The sequence below is a fragment of the Botryllus schlosseri genome, chromosome 12, assembly GCF_051294905.1.
Source record: "Botryllus schlosseri isolate E-star chromosome 12, Bs_hap1, whole genome shotgun sequence".
Taxonomy (NCBI): domain Eukaryota; kingdom Metazoa; phylum Chordata; class Ascidiacea; order Stolidobranchia; family Styelidae; genus Botryllus; species Botryllus schlosseri.
The window spans coordinates 15589620-15608130 of NC_137247.1; the positions used below are offsets into that span (position 1 = coordinate 15589620).

An 18511-nucleotide genomic window follows, 5' to 3' on the forward strand; every position below is an offset into this window, starting at 1 on the left:
CAACCGAATCCTTCTTCACCTTCATTGCAGAAGTGATTAAAAATACCCTGCTTTCATTTGCGGAGAATAAGACAGTTGATATTGAATCGATCATCGCGAAGTCCGCGGGAGAAAACCTCGGTATATCCGTACCGATTCCCAGAAAAAATAACGAAGAAGCAATGGACTTATCTGCCAACAGAGCAACTACACCAAATAGGCCTACCATAGTTTCGAATGTAGAACCGGTCATCTCCATCCCTGACGTGCAACGGTTTGAGCCACATGGCTCCACCTTGGCAACACCATCTATTGCCTCTATTACCAACCCGAGCGCCATGGCAACTCACAATAGTTCATCTATTCCTGACTCCAATGTATCGAGCAACGGAACACAATGCCGATAAGAATCATGCAATGGAACTGTAGAGGGATATACCCGAAAATCCACGAATTGAAATATTACTTGGAAAATCTTGACAAAATACCCGACATCATTGCCCTGCAGGAAACGCACCTGATCGATAAGTACACGCCCAGAATTGCCAATTACAAACTTATTAGAAAAGATCGCAACCAGCACGGAGGTGGTGTCTGTATCTTTGCCGGACAAGACCTGTCTTTCTTCGAAGTTCCCGTAGACAACATTTATCCTATAGAGGCCCGGATTATCAAATTGCACGATTTGAAAATAATGAACGTGTACATCCCACCGAATCGAGCAATTTCACACGCTCCCTTCGAGCGATGCTCTGCGCAGTGCAACTCGAGAACGATCCTGTTGGGTGACTTCAATTCTCACCATCCAATATGGAGCAGTGGCGCCATCAATACGAATGGTCGTCATCTTCACTCAATAATAGACGATAATGACTTGGTTGTTATTGATACAACAACGCCAATTCGTATTGATATTTCCATACCGAGTACCACACGGACTTCACTTTTAGACGTATGCATTGCATCCAGAGATATCGCCCCGAAAGTTGTGACCTCGGTGACGGACGAACTATTAGGGAGCGACCATTTTGTTGTTATGAATGACTTGCAGTTATCCAGTCATGGGGATGATTTCCATTACCGGTCTTGGTCCTTCAAGAAAGCCAACTGGAACGTCTTTCAAAAGCTATGTCAGGGTTGTAATGACTCGACTCGAGTCAGACTCGAGTCACGATTTTTTTGTGACTCGACTTGACTCGAGTCATTTTCTTGAAATGGGAAAATGACTCTACTCGACTCGAGTCAATATTTGGATTGACTCGACTTGCACTCGAGTCATTACGCATGACTCGGCCCAAGTCATTGACTCGGCTTATTTTATATGACTTGAAGACGAAGAAATTTGCGAATCGTAATGGCTAGATCAACGCATCTGACGACTTCTGCCGATATCGCTATTTGTCACCACTGCTTTCGTTGCACTCGTCTGATATCAGATATGCCGCCGTAATGGCACAATTACTGCGTTTCCATGCACGGCCGATGGGCCCATTTTCGAGAGATTCCGCCGACGAACGAGAGAATTTTGTTGCGCATGCACAGATTGCACACCCACGTCGGCCGACTCGTCGGCCATCGAGTGAATCCTTCGGCTTGGCCCTTCGGCCATGCTTGCGCTGTGTCTTGAATTAGCGAATTGGTATTCGCTACTTACAATACACTTGTCGTATCAAATTAACTATGGCTGCACTCCGTACGGATCTCGGACGCCTTGAAAAACCCGGAATTTAATTATGATTGCAATGGAATTTAGTAGTACTGGTACTGCTACGAATTACCCGTAGGCTACCGAAATCTTCGCGATCTGATCACATACGCTGCTGCCACAATTCGAGGGTTTGTGTTCTGGTGCATGGGTACAATACAAACTATACCGTTCGACCACAAACTAGGTGAACTTATTCACATTCCCCTTGTAAGCAAATCATCAACAGGACACTGGAAGTTCATGTCTGAATCATGACGACGAAACAGTAGTACCGGTAGACTACTGGACAAGTTACTATTCTGCGCTCGAAATTATTGGACCACGATATCCCATATCTGTATCCCCCACATACTAAGATATGCCACCAATTTCCATTTTTTTTTCATTTTATTTTATCATCTGTTCGTTTTAAGCAATTGGTCCATCATGACCATTTTACATGATGGATGGATTTAGGCCTACGTGTTCAAGGTCAAAGCTTGTTGTTTGACTGAATAACCGCTACAAGTCATCTCGGCTCATTCCTACCGAGTCATTTATCGCAATCTTGTGATTATTATGAAATTATTACATAAAGTAAGCCAAAAACGTCATTGCGATCGCTTCGCCCACTTAGTTCGGCCAAGTCACGGTCGGATTACGCCTGGTCATGGAAACACGGCCGACATGTTCAACGCATGCGTCATGGCCTTTCGGCCGACCGTCGGCCGAGCATGGAGACGAAGTAATAGTAGCAATGCATTGTACAAAATCATTCAGTGATGAAGAGGTAATAAATCCTTCGCAATCAAAGTTCTCAAGACTTTTCAATTATACAAGCAAATAATCGAAGCATAGTTAAATTAGAGCCAATGCAATGACTCAGATAGTCAAGTACTTGGAAGAGACTGATAAGCTCATGTGTAGATTTGAAGGCGATGATTCTTTGCATTTTGGGGCGACTAGAAAGAATGGCGCTTCTTCGATATACGCCCCAGATCGAAACAGTATTCCCCATGACACCAATAAATGTTTCACATGAACACAATAAAATTTATAAACGTCAAAATAAATTGTTTTTTGCATTTGTTGTGGGGGGGGGGGGGGATTTTATGGTTGGAGGAGAGGGGGATATTAGGGCTGGAGGAGAGGGGGATATTAGAGTTGGAGAGGGGGTATTAGGGTTCGAGGAATGATGGATATTAGGGTTGGGACAGGGGGATATTAGGGTTGGAGGAGAGGAGGATATCAGGGCTGGAGGAGAGGGGGATATTAGAGTTGGAGAGGGGGGATATTAGGGTTCGAGGAATGATGGATATTAGGGTTGAAAAAGGAGGATATTTGGTTTGGAGAGGGGGATATTAGGTTGGGGAAGGAGGGATATTAGGGGAGGGGTTTAGAGTTAGGGTTAGAGCTCGGTTAGGGTTAGGGTATCCAAGATGAGGTTTGGGGTGAAGGACACGATATCCAACCCTAATATCCCACACTCTCCCGACCGTAATATCCCACAACCCTAATCTTGGGATACCCTAACCCCAACTTTGACCCTAACCTACCTCCAACCCTAATATTCCCCTTCCCCAACACTAATCTTGGAATACCCCAACCCACATCAACCCTACCCCAACCATAACATCCTCTTCTCCTCCAACCTTAATCTTGGGATACCCTAACCCCAACTTTGACCCTAACCCTTCTCCAACCCTAATATCCCCCTTTCCCAACACTAATATGGAATACCGTAACCCACATCAACCCTCCCCCAACCCCCAACCCTAATATCCTCTTCTCCTCCAACCTTGATAGCCCCTCCCCCAACCCTAGTCTTGGGATATTCTATCCCCAACTTCGACCCTTACCCACATCCAACCCTAATATCCGTCTCTCCGCAGGCGAAAAACAATTTATTTTGACGTTTATAAAATTTGATCGTGTTCATGGGAAACACTTGCTGGTTACATGTGAAACACTGTTTCGATCTGGGGCGTATATCGAAGAAGCGCCGAAAGAATGAGTATCCAATGCTCTTCACTGAGGTTCAAAAATGCTTGTCAATTCCTGCACTTAGTGCACCAGTGCAACGTGTATTCAGTAGATGTGTATTTATCCTAAGGCTATGCCGATTTAATATATTTGAGGATCTCCTTTCCACTTTGATATTTTTGAAGTGTAACTCATCATTGATTTGATCTGCCGTCTGTGAAAACACACAACACCCTCCGTCCATTTGACGTTTTGTTAGGTATGTGCATTGTGCACGTAAGTAATAAGGAATGGCGAATGTTGTGTGATGTATGTACAATAGGGCTGCGGGGCTGCTTCTGTTTTATTTTACTGGAGGGCTACTTGATAAAATTGTTATGTTGCATTAAAAGATCACTGTATCTGGCTAAATTTTAGAAAGTAGAATCAATGATATGCGAGGAGAAAATTTTGAATTTGAAAATTAATGGAGTATTTTTAGTGAGAAATTCTTTCATATAATACAATAGTATACCAGTAGTAAGCCGACTATTTTTTCATATCCAAAATATCCTACTCTAATAACTTCGTTTCTTCCAATTGGAATCGAGCCAAATTTGCTATGAATCATATTATCACACAATCTAACAATATCATGAGGTAGCCGGTAAAATTCGAAAATCTTTATTCGTAATTAATCCAAAATTTTCTCCCATAGCATTGCTTTCTGCCGGTTAGAATTGTGTCAAATTTGAGTTTTTTTTGGCAATCTAACAATTTTAAGAAGTAGCCGGAAAATTTGAAAAAATGTTCTTTAACATCCCGTTGTACAAGTATTTCTCCAATACTGTAATTGCGATATGTAGTCTGTGATGCAATTGGGAAAACCTTTAGTAGTATCAAAAGGCATCTGTTCTTTTGTCACTGCACAGTGCACATAGCTGCATGCACACTTTTACAGCATGCTGGCCGGTGAAAATATCTCTACATAAACATGCATCTGTTGATTCCCTATCGCCAGATATGTAGACGTGAATTCGTGGGTTCTGTATCTGATAGTATGTAGACTTGAATTCGTTGGTTCTCAATCAGCTATTTGTGAGCTGTCGTCGATGTGCTCGTAATAAAAACTGAAAGCTTGTATTTGTGACGCATCGGATTGACAAGACAGATAAGTACTAAGATTAGTTAAGTTATAATATTGTCGGCCTGTCTCGTCTATCTGTAGCATCGGTAGATGAGGCCAGGAACTCTCCGTAATCTGCCTAAATATACATGTGCCAAGACTCTGATAGGGACAAAATAAGCATGTTTGGCAAGCAAGGAATTCGATATCACCCAAGCAGTATTGAAAACATGGGTTGAACATGACTTCAATGCTGTGACTTGGACTCGGACTCGAGTCATAACACTATGACTCGGACTTGACCCTTTAAACGGTGACTTGGACTCGGACTCGACTCGGTGATGAATTGAAAATGACTCGACTTGACTCGAGTCAAAACCACTGAAGTAAGCTTAACTCGTGACTCGGAACCATGTGACTTGGTTACAACCCTGAGCTATGTTCGCAATACTTTGAAAATCTAGACGAGATTACTATAGAAAAGATCAGCAACTCGATAATCAAAGCCGCGACCGAAAGCATACCCCTCACAAAACCTATCAAAGGAAAGAGTTCTGTCCCATGGTGGAACGAGAGTTGCTCCAGGGCAGTTCGCCGGAAACGGGCAACCTTCTGCAAATTGAAGCGATCATTCAGAATGGAAGATATCGTAGTCTTTAAACAAAGGCGGGATAACTTCTGTAGTTCTCTTGATCACAATTCTAAGTTGTGCCAAGTGTGGCGTGTCGTGCGATCGATTAACGGTTGCAGCAGATCCGGGAACCAGATCCGTGTACTCCATCATCTTGACAACCATCTGACTGACAGCAAGGACAAGGCTAATGCTCTCGCAAATAGTTTTGCTGAAATCAGCAGCAACAATAATCTAGATTGCCAATTCCTACATCGGCGAGCTTTGATGGAAACCAATCTTTCGTTGCCCCCTGTTGAAAATAAGACCCAAACACTCGGAGTAAACGCGCCATTCAATATGGTAGAAATGAAACGTGCAATAAATAACCGCAAAAGCACTTCTCCGGGAGCGGACAGAATCTGCTATCAGATGCTGCAGCACCTGGACGAGGAAAGTCAGTTAGTCATGCTAACAGCCATCAATAACATTTGGGCAGTTGGTTCTTGTCCCGAATCGTGGCAGCATTCAATTGTTGTGCCCATACTTAAGCAAGGTAAAGATGAAACCAAGACATCCTCCTATCGTCCTATCTCACTCACCAGCAACATGTGTAAAACAATGGAGCGGATGGTTGCAAATCGTTTAGAATGGTGGCTCACTGAAAACAATTTGTTGAACCACCATCAGAGTGGGTTTCGTCGACATAGGTCCACGAACGACTGTATTCTCGCGTTACATGACCATGTATATAAAGCCATTTGGACCAAGCGGTATGCCATAGCAGTTTTCTTAGATATAGAAAAGGCATACGACATGGTATGGAGAAACGGAGTCATTCTCAAGCTTCAACGTCTCGTTCTTGGAGGTAATATTCTCCATTGGTTACACTCTTTTATGGCACATAGGACGTTCCAAGTTCGCATTGGCAACACATTATCGGACGTGCATGCACGTGCGAATGGAATCGTGCAGGGAAGTGTTATTAGTCCTCTGCTTTTCTCAATAATGATGAACGACCTTCCTGACGAAATTACAAAGAACATCAATTTGCTTGCCGACGATGTCTGCATATGGGATTCTAATTTGATCATAAACAATGTACAGAAAGATATTCAGGATTCTCTCGATACAATCAGGAAATGGTCCGAGCAATGGGGTTTCAAAATCAATATATCCAAATCTGCAGCCGTAGTTTTTACGAGGCGCCGCAAAGTCCCCACGATTCGTCTTAGTCTGGGCAATTCCATTTTGCCAGTCGTAAAGGAATTCAAGTATCTGAGAATCCTATTCGATTATCGATTGAACTATCGGAGTCACGCTCGCGCAGTGACTGCGAGATGTAGTAATCGGATGAACCTGTTACGTCTTCTATCAGGGACATCTTGGGGCGCCTCGAAATCGAGCTTATTTACGCTATACAGATCTACCATACGATCAATAATCGACTATGGTTCCGAAGCATACCTAATCTCCCCAAAATACGTCATTGATAAAATACAGAAAATTCAGAATAAAGCGCTTCGGATTTGTTGCGGAGGTATGAGGAGTACGCCTATACACGCATTGCAACATTCGAGTGGGGAGCCTCCCACATGGTTGCGACACTTGCAACTCTGTCTTAACTTTCGTTTCAGGATAATGGCAAATGTGAACCACCCCCACAAAGACTTAATAACTGGCTCATGGCACGAAATTTTTCCCGGCAACGACTCATTCCGAACCTTCAACATGTTAACAGGGCCGGACATGTTTGAAGAGCCAATCGTCCAAAATTACGAACAGCCTCCGTTGCCACCATGGTCACAGCCCAAGTTCGGCGTAGACTTACGCCTAGCTACGTTAATATCCAAAGATGTCCACCCCACTTTTGCAAAACAAATCACCGAAGAATACATACACGAGCAATATGCGGGGAGCACCAGAATTTATACCGATGGCTCGAAAAACGCATCGGGCTGTGGTTCATGTTTCCTCGTTGAGAACAGAGGCGACTGTTACAGCCACACCCTCGACGGTCACTTATCCGTCCTCTCGACAGAATTGAACGCCATTCGGAATAGTGTAGAATGGATCAAACGCAATGGTACGCCTGAAATTCGTGTGGCTATTTTGTCGGACAGCCAGAGCAGTCTGGTGGCGATTCGAAATTGCTCTCTGGACAATGAACTCATCGCCGATATCCTCCTCCTAGGATCAGATTTACATGCACTAGGGATCGAAATTGTTTGGGCCTGGATCCCTGGCCATAAAGGTATCCACGGCAACGAAAAAGCCGACGAAATCGCACGAAGAGCAGCACTGATGCCACTCGTGCGAGATCCAAACCTTCAGCAAAAAATTACTATGAAGGAAATGAAATCCCACATTGCCGATATATATCGGAAATAGTGGATCGACCACATGAATGCCCATGACGACGACTCGCAATATAGAAAAATTATTGGAGATATCAGGGACATTAACCCAATTATCGATTTGTCACGCAGGGAATCTGGAATCCTAATTAGACTGCAGACCGGTCACTCTAGGCTGAACGGTCATCTACACAGAATTAAATGTCATCAAAACGGCCTTTGTTATGCATGCGGGATCAAAGAAACCGTCGAGCATTTCCTCCTCCATTGCCCTAAATATGACCGTGCCAGGATCAATCTAATTCAGACTGCTGACCAAATCAGAGTACCCCTAACGCCCGAGTCCCTACTCACAGACGCACATACTATATGGCCGGTCATCGAATTCACGATTTCAAGTGGCAGAGATATATAAAGAATTGTAATTCCTTGAGATAGTACGGGAGTATTTACCGCCAGTTATCGTCCTGGGGCAAAAAGCCGAGTAGCTAAGCCCCACTACCCCCCTCATACCTACCTACCTACATGCCCTGTCTGAATATCGGATATTGATGTATGGCATGGTCTGTGGACAATAGCATGCAAGATTTTGAGCTTGTGAGTTGAGTTAGTATCAGACGTGGTCAGTAACGAAGTACTTCTACTTTTTTGAAGTACTCAAGTAGTTTTCTGCTACTTGGGTACTTAATACTTAAGTAGATCTAATTTCCCGCTACTTCTACTTCGTAATATTTTGTGATCTACTTACACTTAGCTGTTTTCAGTTTGTCAAGTAGAAGTAGTTTATTCCTTCATTCGGAAAGATAGCCGGAGGAATTTAGGGGCGGTTTTCACGGAGTATCAGCATTTAGTTTTCATAAAAGTTGAGTAAAGCCCAGAATTTCCGTCGCACTTCGCGCTCAGTGGATATGGAGTGACCAATATGATTTCACGAAAGTATCGGTGAATATAATTTAGGTAGCGGGTTGCGTGGTTCCCTTCACACCGCATTGTCGCCCATATGAAATATATCATCACAGTATATATGGCCCATCATAACGTTTGAAACTGATGTTTCGCAATCGAGCAGTTACTTATCATGCTGTAATCTAGCAGTCCATGGCGTGTCCTAATCTGGAAAAGTTGACTCCACCTTTTTTTAGCTTTAGACCTTGTTTAGCATACCACCTTTAAAACTTTCTGGACTAAAGACATGAAATACATTTTCCGCTTTTAGAAGTAGTATTCATGTTTCAATTAGTACCAGTTCTATTGTCTGGAGAACATAACTGTTGAAGTATAAAACCAAGTGTAGTAATCCCTTTAATTTCCGGAAATAAAGCTACACAATGTGGCATTTTTACGATCCATCACATTTTTTCTTAACGTCTACTAATCGCGCAAAGTGTTTACACCGTATCCGATACAACTTCTTCATATTTCTCTTCGACTAAACTACGGGCCTTCTAATAGGAGCGCGGGGGGGGGATACGCCATACCATATCAATACTATCATTTTCATCCCATAATGCGGACGATTGCTTATGCTGTCGAAAATTGGATACCTCATGGTATGCATCAATGTGAATCAAACTCTGCACCTTTCGCATAGCTCAATTTGCAGCTTTTGACAGCAATCCATGCGAAAGAATTACGATCGTTTTCACAACTAGTTACTAACTTGAGTTGATTTAAAGTCAGTCAATTGTACTTCTACTTCAAGTAGTTTTAGGTAGCTTATGGCCAAAGTACTTCTACTCTTAATTGAGTAAATTTTTTGTCGCTACTTCTACTTCTACTTGAGTATCTTTCTTGACTACTTTGACCACCTCTGGTTAGTATTACAGTTTGGATTTTATGAAGCTACACGCTCAAGTGTGGCATATTCGACTGTCGTTTTACATTGTGCCTCCTGTTTAAATGTAGGGCAGCCAAACGACATCTCATCTCAATGCCCTAAGTAGGCAGACAGGACGTGTCCAATAGGTGTGTTATTGTCGCACCTTCACCGACAAGATAACGTGATGGTGGAGCGTCAGGCCTCTTGATCCAAAGATCGTGGGTTCCATTCCCGGCCGGGTCAGACCAAAGACCTGATCAGTAAAACTAGTATTTGTGGCTTCCCCGCTTGGCGTTCAGCCTTTCCAGGGTAGCATGGAGAGCTGGTACAAAGCTAAAAAATTCTTACAAGACTATATCTGCACCCTCCTTGCCAAGCGGTATCGTGCATTCATGGTATGCATATGCCATAGGCATGGATCGTGTGTATGTAGGCTATATCATGGGTTGGTTTATTTGCCGCAAAAACATAGAAGACAAAATTATATGACGTCATATTCGTGTTCAATAGACTGGTCGGCGTGCTCTGTGACTTGCGGCGATGGAATTTCAAAGAAGTTGGATCCTGTAACCGGGCTATATTCGACCGTACATTGCAATGGACCAGATTGTGATATCCGTACGATAACTCAGTATATATTTCTAATTAGGAGTAAAACGCACGCTGTTGAACATCGGAAATGTCAAATGCTATTTCCGTTAGGCGCAATCCAGCGATACTAGAATTTGTACAATATATTTACAATGTGGTACGCGAGATACAATGCGATGCAATGAACATACAGGAAAGCTAACGTTGGAATGATTATGGAAGATGTCGTACCAAATCATGCATTAGCGCAGGGGTGGCCAACACGTGGCTCGCCGGCCACATGTGACCCGCGAGAAGGTTTTGAGTCGCCCGCTGGGCTCTGGAAATTAGTTATATTATCAAAAAATAAATGAACAAAACCGAATAACCAAAATTTGATAAGCCTTGCCACGCGAAAGTTTGGATTTTAATGATTAAAATATCAGTTGCGACTCATTCGCCTACCCAGGCCCAGCCACATTTTTTCTGTAGATAATCGTATATGACCATAACACTGGTCTACACGATTTTTGCCCCAGGACTTCTTTGGGTCAATTATGCCTAATTTGGGGGCACTGAACACGAGTCTGACATTATTTTTGCTCTTTCACATCACATATTTGAGATATTATATATGTTGAGTATTTCTACTTTTTCGAGGTACTCAAGTAGATTTGGGTTACTTGCAGTTCTTACTGAATTGGTAACCTTTTACAACTACTTCAACATCTACCTGTACAGTATTCTGGATGAACTAATTACAAATGCAATTATGTTTTTGTAAAGTATAAAGTAGTTCAGGGATAATATCCCACCACTATCATGAGCAGTGGTTCCCAACCTTTTTCGGTGGCAGGGCCAAATTTAGAACTTCAGAGTACGGTCAGGGCCGCACGAATACCAGGGCAATGAAAGGAACCCAAAATAGTCATCAAAATATGAAAATTGCCATTGTTCCGATCATTCGCTTGACGCCATTGGCCATTGTGTTGCCGCGCTTCCGTTGTTCAGAACAATCAACTTCTAGTGGCTATTCCGGAGTAGTTTTATTGCCCTGGCGATATTTCAATTCGTATTTTTGGAATCAGTGCAACACTTGTTCCCGATAAACACCGACATATCAAATTATTCGGACGCTTGGGTCGCGAACAATATGACTACCAATTATGCTGCTTTTCGCCGGCTAAGATGTACGCATCTCGGCGTATTCAATCGTGGGCCACTTGTTGCTCATCTATCCGTAAATTAGTTATCAATACCCAGGGCCGTAACAGCACTTCGTCAAGCCCCCTATACGTTGCTCTCCCCCCCCCCCCCCCCATAGGGTGATAAACCGTACTTCGAAGCCCCCCTCGGTCTAGACGGCTGTTTACCGCTATTTATCATCGAAAGCGGGTGTCCGTTTTAAGCAGCTACTCTCGACTAATCGCGCGTAGCGCGCGAAATTTATCTTATTCATGATTCAATCGGTCAATATAATCGGTAATTGCATATATATTGGTATCAATTTTTATTCTCTCTCCGCTCACGTAATCAGATTGACCGGTTGAGTCGAGTGAGTTGTGTTTGAAAAGGTAGGACCACTCAATAATAATTGAATATCTTTGGGCGTAAGCCGTTGGCAAGAACGAAACAGCACTTCGTCAGGCCCCCCAAAACACTTAAGTCTTGGGTTCCCATAGGGTGATAAACCGACCCCCATACCATTGTTCGCTTCTGCCACGAAATCAGAATCACCGTTTAGTGAGCCAGCGTGAAATCTTCTATAATTCAAAATAAAATAGGTCAATAAGATCGGGTATTGCATATATATTGCTATCAATTACTTGTCCTCTCTGCTCACGTAATCAGATTTTCCGGTAGAGCTGAGTGAGGTGTCTCGGAAACTGTAGGGCCCGTAAATAATAATTAAACATATTCGGACGGGCAAACCCGTTGGTACGAGTTCGTTACATAATGTTATTTGGTTACCTCCAGTCTGCTAATAGAAATATAGAATCGCCCAAACGTACTAAACTAAAAGATGCACACGATTTCAAATTGGTAGTTCTTCACTAGCATATAATTCTTCTCTACGAGATGGTAGCCTATTTGTCGCGTGAGTTTCGGATTGCCAAGGCAGGAACATTCGGCGCCAGCCATTTAGGCGCCTATGGTCAATTATACCTATATGTATTTTGTATATGCATTGCATAACGAAGTTTTCGGTCAGCGTCAGGGCTGTCCTTTTCGGTAAAGGTTTTCTCGCCGCCGATCGTTCTGGCACACTTCTTGGAACTGCATGTTACATGGTCTTTGTGCGTTGTGTCGCGGTAATGGCCAACGCCGATATGCCCACTTCGATAAATCTTGCAAATTTTTGATAAAGTTGCATAAAATTTCATAAAATACTCAATAATTTATGCTAATTCATTATATAATTTTGGGCCCCCTTCGAGCTCGCCGCCCCCACAATTGGGGCTTGGGGTGCAGCAGTTACGGTCCTGTCAATACCTATCTATATACCTACAACTACAACCCCACAACTTCCCCGCAATCCTAATTGAAAACTCAGAGCCAAGCAAGAGTATTTTATAAATATAATTTTTTTTTCATAAATCGATTTCTCAATATCTTTGTGAGGGCCGCATGCGGCCCTCGGGGCCGCGGTTGGGAATCACTGATCATGAGTTAAATTGTCATATGAAATATCCTCTGAATCACGGTAACTGAATATATATTTTCAAAGATTTTACACATGGGTGGTGTCATCATAGTTATTTCGCGTTAGCTACCACGATGCATCTTACGATTTCGTATGTAGCCACCTCCGACTAACCGCTGAATGTATGCGACCACCCTCCCACCGACCAAATATACTTAGATATTTATTGACTTCCTCAGACCTTCCATTTCGTCTTCCACTTGAAATTTTTTTCAGATGTCTTGGAAATCACTACTTCCGCTTGTAATTGAGTAGAAGTGTAAGGCGTTACTTGTGCTACTTGAGTAGCAACGCCAATCTCTTCGACCAACTGATTGTAAAATATTACGGCAAATCAGAAACCACCAAAAATGTATGCTGTTTGTATTTAGAACTGACATTCGATCCTGCAAATCACTCGGAGTAAGCCTCGAAACCATATAAAAACATCACTAGAAATTAACCAATGCTCATCTCTGGTTCTGTTCCAGCATAGAAAACATGGTATTTGGTGTAGGTCACAAAATGTCCTATGTCGAGGCGGGAATGACTGTCCTGGAACCGATGCATATTTATTTCTATTGTGAAGTAACACGCATTCCAGGTTTCGTGTTGAGCTGTTAAAGCCTGTTAGTAAGCAGTCTCCATTCATCTGGTTGTCTTTATTAGACAATGCAAAAGAAGCACTTTATACCATGGCAATAAAGCAAAAGAAAAAAGCGTTCGGAAACAGCTTTCCTCGATTCCGATAAAATGCAACAGAATATGAAAACTGGAGAAACAGAATTAACATGATAAGTACAGGCGTAGATTAATGATGATAAATTTTTTCAAGTTATCATGATAAGCCTTTTTTCATTTGCGAAACAGGCATCCTGTTTCTTCTAATGTTTCGAAGCAAGCCTAAAGGGCCACATATTTAGGTCATGTTCCGGAGTGAACAATTCTCCTCTTCATAATATACCAACAATACGATGTGTGTTGCTTACAAACTTTTACGTTTTACGAAAGAGCAGTGTGCTGTCAGAGAATGCATTGACCGATTAAGTCTGCAAGACAGATGAATAAAGATAGATAATGTAGGAAACTAAATTAGGTACGGAGCTACCAATCACAATCTTTAAATGAAGAGTGGCATGAAAAGATGATAACTCCTACCGACTACAATAGTTGCATCCACGTATAAATTTATTGGTAGAAAAGAGGTCCTGATCGAAGGAAGATAGAGAACCACTGGATTCAAGTTCACGGAAAATCCAGTTATTCTGTTCTACAACAACCCAGGTTTCATCATTAAAGATGATTACAATAACAAAATTTTATTTGTTGCAGCTGTACGCTCACCGTAATGTCACTAACGAAATCCGAAATTTAATTAATTTATTAAACTGAGAAAAATACATACCGAAATAGATTGACGCGATAGAGAAATTCTGGGCACCGAATCGGATTCAGCAACCTAATACTAGCCTAAATTTATCATTAAAATTTTGGGGGAAATCTTCTTTTTTAAATTTGAAGATCAATGTAATTTTATGGGTCGAAAAGAACTTCGGATTGAATAAAGATAAAGAATGACTGGATTCAAGTTCATCGAAAACTCACTCATTCTTTACTACAACAAGTTAGGTTTCATGATAGATGCTTTTAATAACAATATTTGATCTGTTGCTGTTGTATGCTGACTGTGATGTCACTGACGAAAGCCGAAATTTGATTAATTTACGAAAATGGGAAAAATTCATACAGAAAAAAATTGACGTGATAGCAAAATTCCGAGCACAGAATCGGATTCAGCAACTTTTAATTAGCCTAAATCAATCATTAAAATTTTTGGCACGAAAATTTTTTCGAAATTTGTAGGCCAGTGTAATGTACAATATTACGCATATTAGCCGAAATCTTCGATATTTATAAGTCCAAGTGCCTAATGAGCCCAGCGATATGCAGAGGCGACCCGCAATATTTGCTAGTAACATTAATATTGACCGAATTCGTTCATCAACGAACATATTTCACGCTGGGCGCTGCTCGGTCCTCGATGCACTCTGAGTCTTCATGTCATAATTGTTATTGATTTTAATGTGTAATATATTGAGTACTGTTTTCACCGTTACCTATCCGGTTCGCTCCCATCGGAAGACTAAAAAACGACATCAACATTCACGTGATCTGCGCAACGGTTTGTAAATCTCATGTGGCCCTTTGGCCGAAACGGTTTGCCACCCTGTATTAGCGTCTCGATGGCAGTGAAAAGTCAGTGGCCTTATATGCATAGGAGTCGATGGCATTTGTGAGATTCGTACAAACGTAACATACTGGCAAAAGGATGCCTCGTCAAATAATTTACACAAGCCATTCGGGGTACGGAACTGTACTATTACTCAAAACAGTACATTTATTTTGTGAATTTACTCACTAAAAGCTTTTCGACCGACTTCCATCAGAAGGGCGATTATATTCAGTGCGGCCAGCCCACAACTGTTTCTGTTAAAAGCTGTTTTCTCCATTCTTGCCAAGCTACAGACAGTTCCAACCAGAAAATGTAGACCAAGGGTGGGCAAACTATACGACCCGCGGGCCGCATGCGGCCTGTAATACCGATTTGTACGGCCGTGAAAGTCTCAAAAAACGTTGTAAAAGTATTGATGAAATGCGTACTAAAATCAAATTACTGTCGGTACTTGATTGAACTTTTTCTCAATATATTTCAACAAGATAATGTTAAGTTATAGTATTGCCATAGTATATTTTTATTTCATTGATGGCGCGATAGCCCGACCTCGAGGCCTATGCATTTTGAAAGGCTTAACTTGCTACACATCGCAGAAAGTGAAACGTTAATGACTTAATTCGGACCACGACTGTGATTTTAGACTGGCAACACGAGCACACCCATTTCTTTCAGTCCTGCACTTGGAAAAGCCAATTCGTGAGTGTGTTAGATAGAATCGTTCTTTGTAGAAGTATTTATATTTATGATATTTGTAGATTGTAGAAGCGTATTTAAAAGTAACATGGTTATGATGCTGTCAGCATTGTGTGTCCCTAATGTCAAAAAGTGTCAATATTTTATATTATTAGATATATTATTTCCAATCTTTCCAATTTTTCCAATTTGCTAATGTGCTGTGTAACATAAACAGCGGCGTCGTGCCCGTCTGATGAAGAACGGCGATTTAAAGTCCCACACGAATGCTGCAGAAAGACGTCCACGACCGGCAAGTGGTGCGACCGGCCCTCGGTGTCGAGCTATAAATGCGTCCGTCGAATCATTGGCGGTGACAATTCCCTAAGGGGCGATTTCCCATGGATGGTGTGTTGCTGTGCTTTGTTCTATTTACGCGAAAGGCTTCATTCGATCACTTTCGACAGGTGTTTTTCACAGGCACGGGTGCCTGTGGCGGAGCCATAATATCAAAGAAACATATCCTGACAGCGGCGCATTGTATTAGGTAAGATTTTGTCTACAGCATGGGATAGACAACTTATAGCCAGCGGGCCACACTTTGATGGTTCAGAACAGGGTGGTAAGACTCGAGTCATAACTGAACTCACAAACATTTAGTGACTCGGCACGAGTCAGTTTATTGAAATACGTAAAATGAATCGACTCTACTTGAATCAATTCGTGTATTTGTGACATTGCGCATGACTCGAACAAGTCACATGACTAGAGTCAGGCGGCCAAGTCAGACATTTCATTGCAACTTGGGAGATTAGTCAAGATAACACATTGGAGGTATTTCAATCTATAGGTAGTGGTATATGAGAAATTGGGCCGGAAACTGCTAGCAGTGAGGAAAATCAGTGTAATAAGCGCGAGGAATTCGATATCACGCAAGCACGGCTGTCTGAAGTGGGTTGAACATAACTTCAACTCGAAGCTGAACAGTGAACGTAGGTACTTGGACTCAGGGTTGAGAGAGTATAAAAAATTCACGGTCCTATCTGCAACCACCAAAATTATAGCCTAAATAAAATATTCAAATCGAAAAATTTCCACTTCGCCCAACAAGACAGATGCGCACTATTATTTTTATAACATCAATGCTTGCGTTGTGAGTAAGCTGATTCCCACTAGGTAAGGAATTGCATATTACCAGACTTAATTTGCAACGGAAATGGTGTTTGTATTTATGAATCGGATGTTGAAAGGGTAGTATTTAAATAGGAAAGAGAGGCTGAGGCGAATTCCTTTGAACTTGGGCGGATCAATGATAATCCTAATCATCATCATATAGGTGGTCAAGGTCAACATTTCGAGGTTTTTTATTATTTGGACCCGTTGAATGTGATTCCCAGTATTAGGGCTGCGTTGTCCTAACAGAACAGAAGCACGTGTAGTACACTCGCCACATTGAAACAAGATAAATTCCAATGTAGTTTTGTGTCTATTAGGGTTGTCCAAAATTTGAAAAATTTCGAAAATGCTGCGTTGTAATGTCTTATTCTATAGATTATTGATTAAAAACATCAACAAGCCTGAAAGAAGCTCTCAGGAACGTCGTTAAGATTTCTTACAAAGCGTTTGAAAGTAGCTGCCAAAGAGTGGGCGGGCCACCGACGGCGAAATTGCAACTAGGCGGGCAATGACGAAACCACGATTCTTGATTGGGTAATCGGTTATGCTTCAATGATGACGGCGGCTGTCAGCTCTGATTTGGGTGCTTCACCGTGTTTGACAGAAGGAGTAGGTTTTGCTGCTGCTGAGTCTGTTGGTGACGGCTGTAATACTGTAAAAGCGTGTTGTGGTTTGATGAGTCAATAGTAGTAATGTAACAGTGGTTCTTCGAATGTATCAGTTGTGGCAGTAGTTTCTGTTTTGCGGAGGTCGAGTCTGTTAGTAGAGACGGGAATTTGTAAAGCGCATTGTGGGTTGATGCATCAATAGTTGTAATGCAACACTTGTTCCTTGCTCAATGTTTTAGTTGCAGCAGCATTTTCTGTTCTGATGAGGTCGATTTTGTTAGTAGTGGTTGTGGTTATGTACAAGGGCATTGTGGGTTGGTGAGTTAATAGTCGTAATGTAACACTTGTTACTTAAATGTTTTAGGCGTAGCTGTAATTTATGATAGAAGGCAAAAATATTACTGTCATGGCAGAGGCAAAACGGCGGAAGACTGTGCACTTGCCACAGAGAAGAACAAGATCTCGATCTGAGCATTACTTGGTCGGATATGCTTGCGATTACATCTGTGGCTCGAGATTACCAACCTTGCGAGAAGTAATGAGTTACTTTCTGCATCTGAAAGACCATTGCCCTCAGTCAACCCCTACTCGTGAGCTATGTAATGTGGTGGTTCATGATGTCATGACAGTGTGGCAAATGGCGAGAATTGCCACAATACTTAAAGGAAATGCGGTGAAATTACTTGAAAAACTGAACAAAAAATATATTTTTCTGAAGGCGACCATGAAACGGGAAAGTGATCCCAAGGGTAAGAGGAAAAAATTCACGGAAGATTTGGACAAGTTGTGGGATATTGGAAGTACAGATGCGATAGCAATAATACAAAATGACATTTATCTATCACATGATAGAAAGCTCGAAGACATTGCATTCTATGAAGATCAACAGCAATCTCGCAAATGCATAATGTTGGGAAGAGACAAGATTCTCGCTAAAGACATCGAAAAGAAAACAGCAACCATGGCGGATAGAACTGTTAAAAACATTCAACATGACTCAAGTGATGACTATGTTGTTTTAGCATC

General features: G+C 42.0%; 1 protein-coding gene across 2 annotated transcripts in view; it reads left to right on the forward strand.

The window, feature by feature from the left end:
- Positions 1-18511, forward strand: part of LOC145451719 (uncharacterized) — a 190919-nt gene that overhangs the window by 150591 nt on the left and 21817 nt on the right. For both annotated transcript variants that reach the window (XM_080329965.1, XM_080329964.1), the window contains exons 6-8: positions 10051-10158; positions 15940-16109; positions 16169-16248. In XM_080329965.1, the coding sequence (XP_080186091.1) occupies positions 10051-10158; positions 15940-16109; positions 16169-16248 (358 nt within the window). The remainder of the gene's footprint in view (positions 1-10050; positions 10159-15939; positions 16110-16168; positions 16249-18511) is intronic.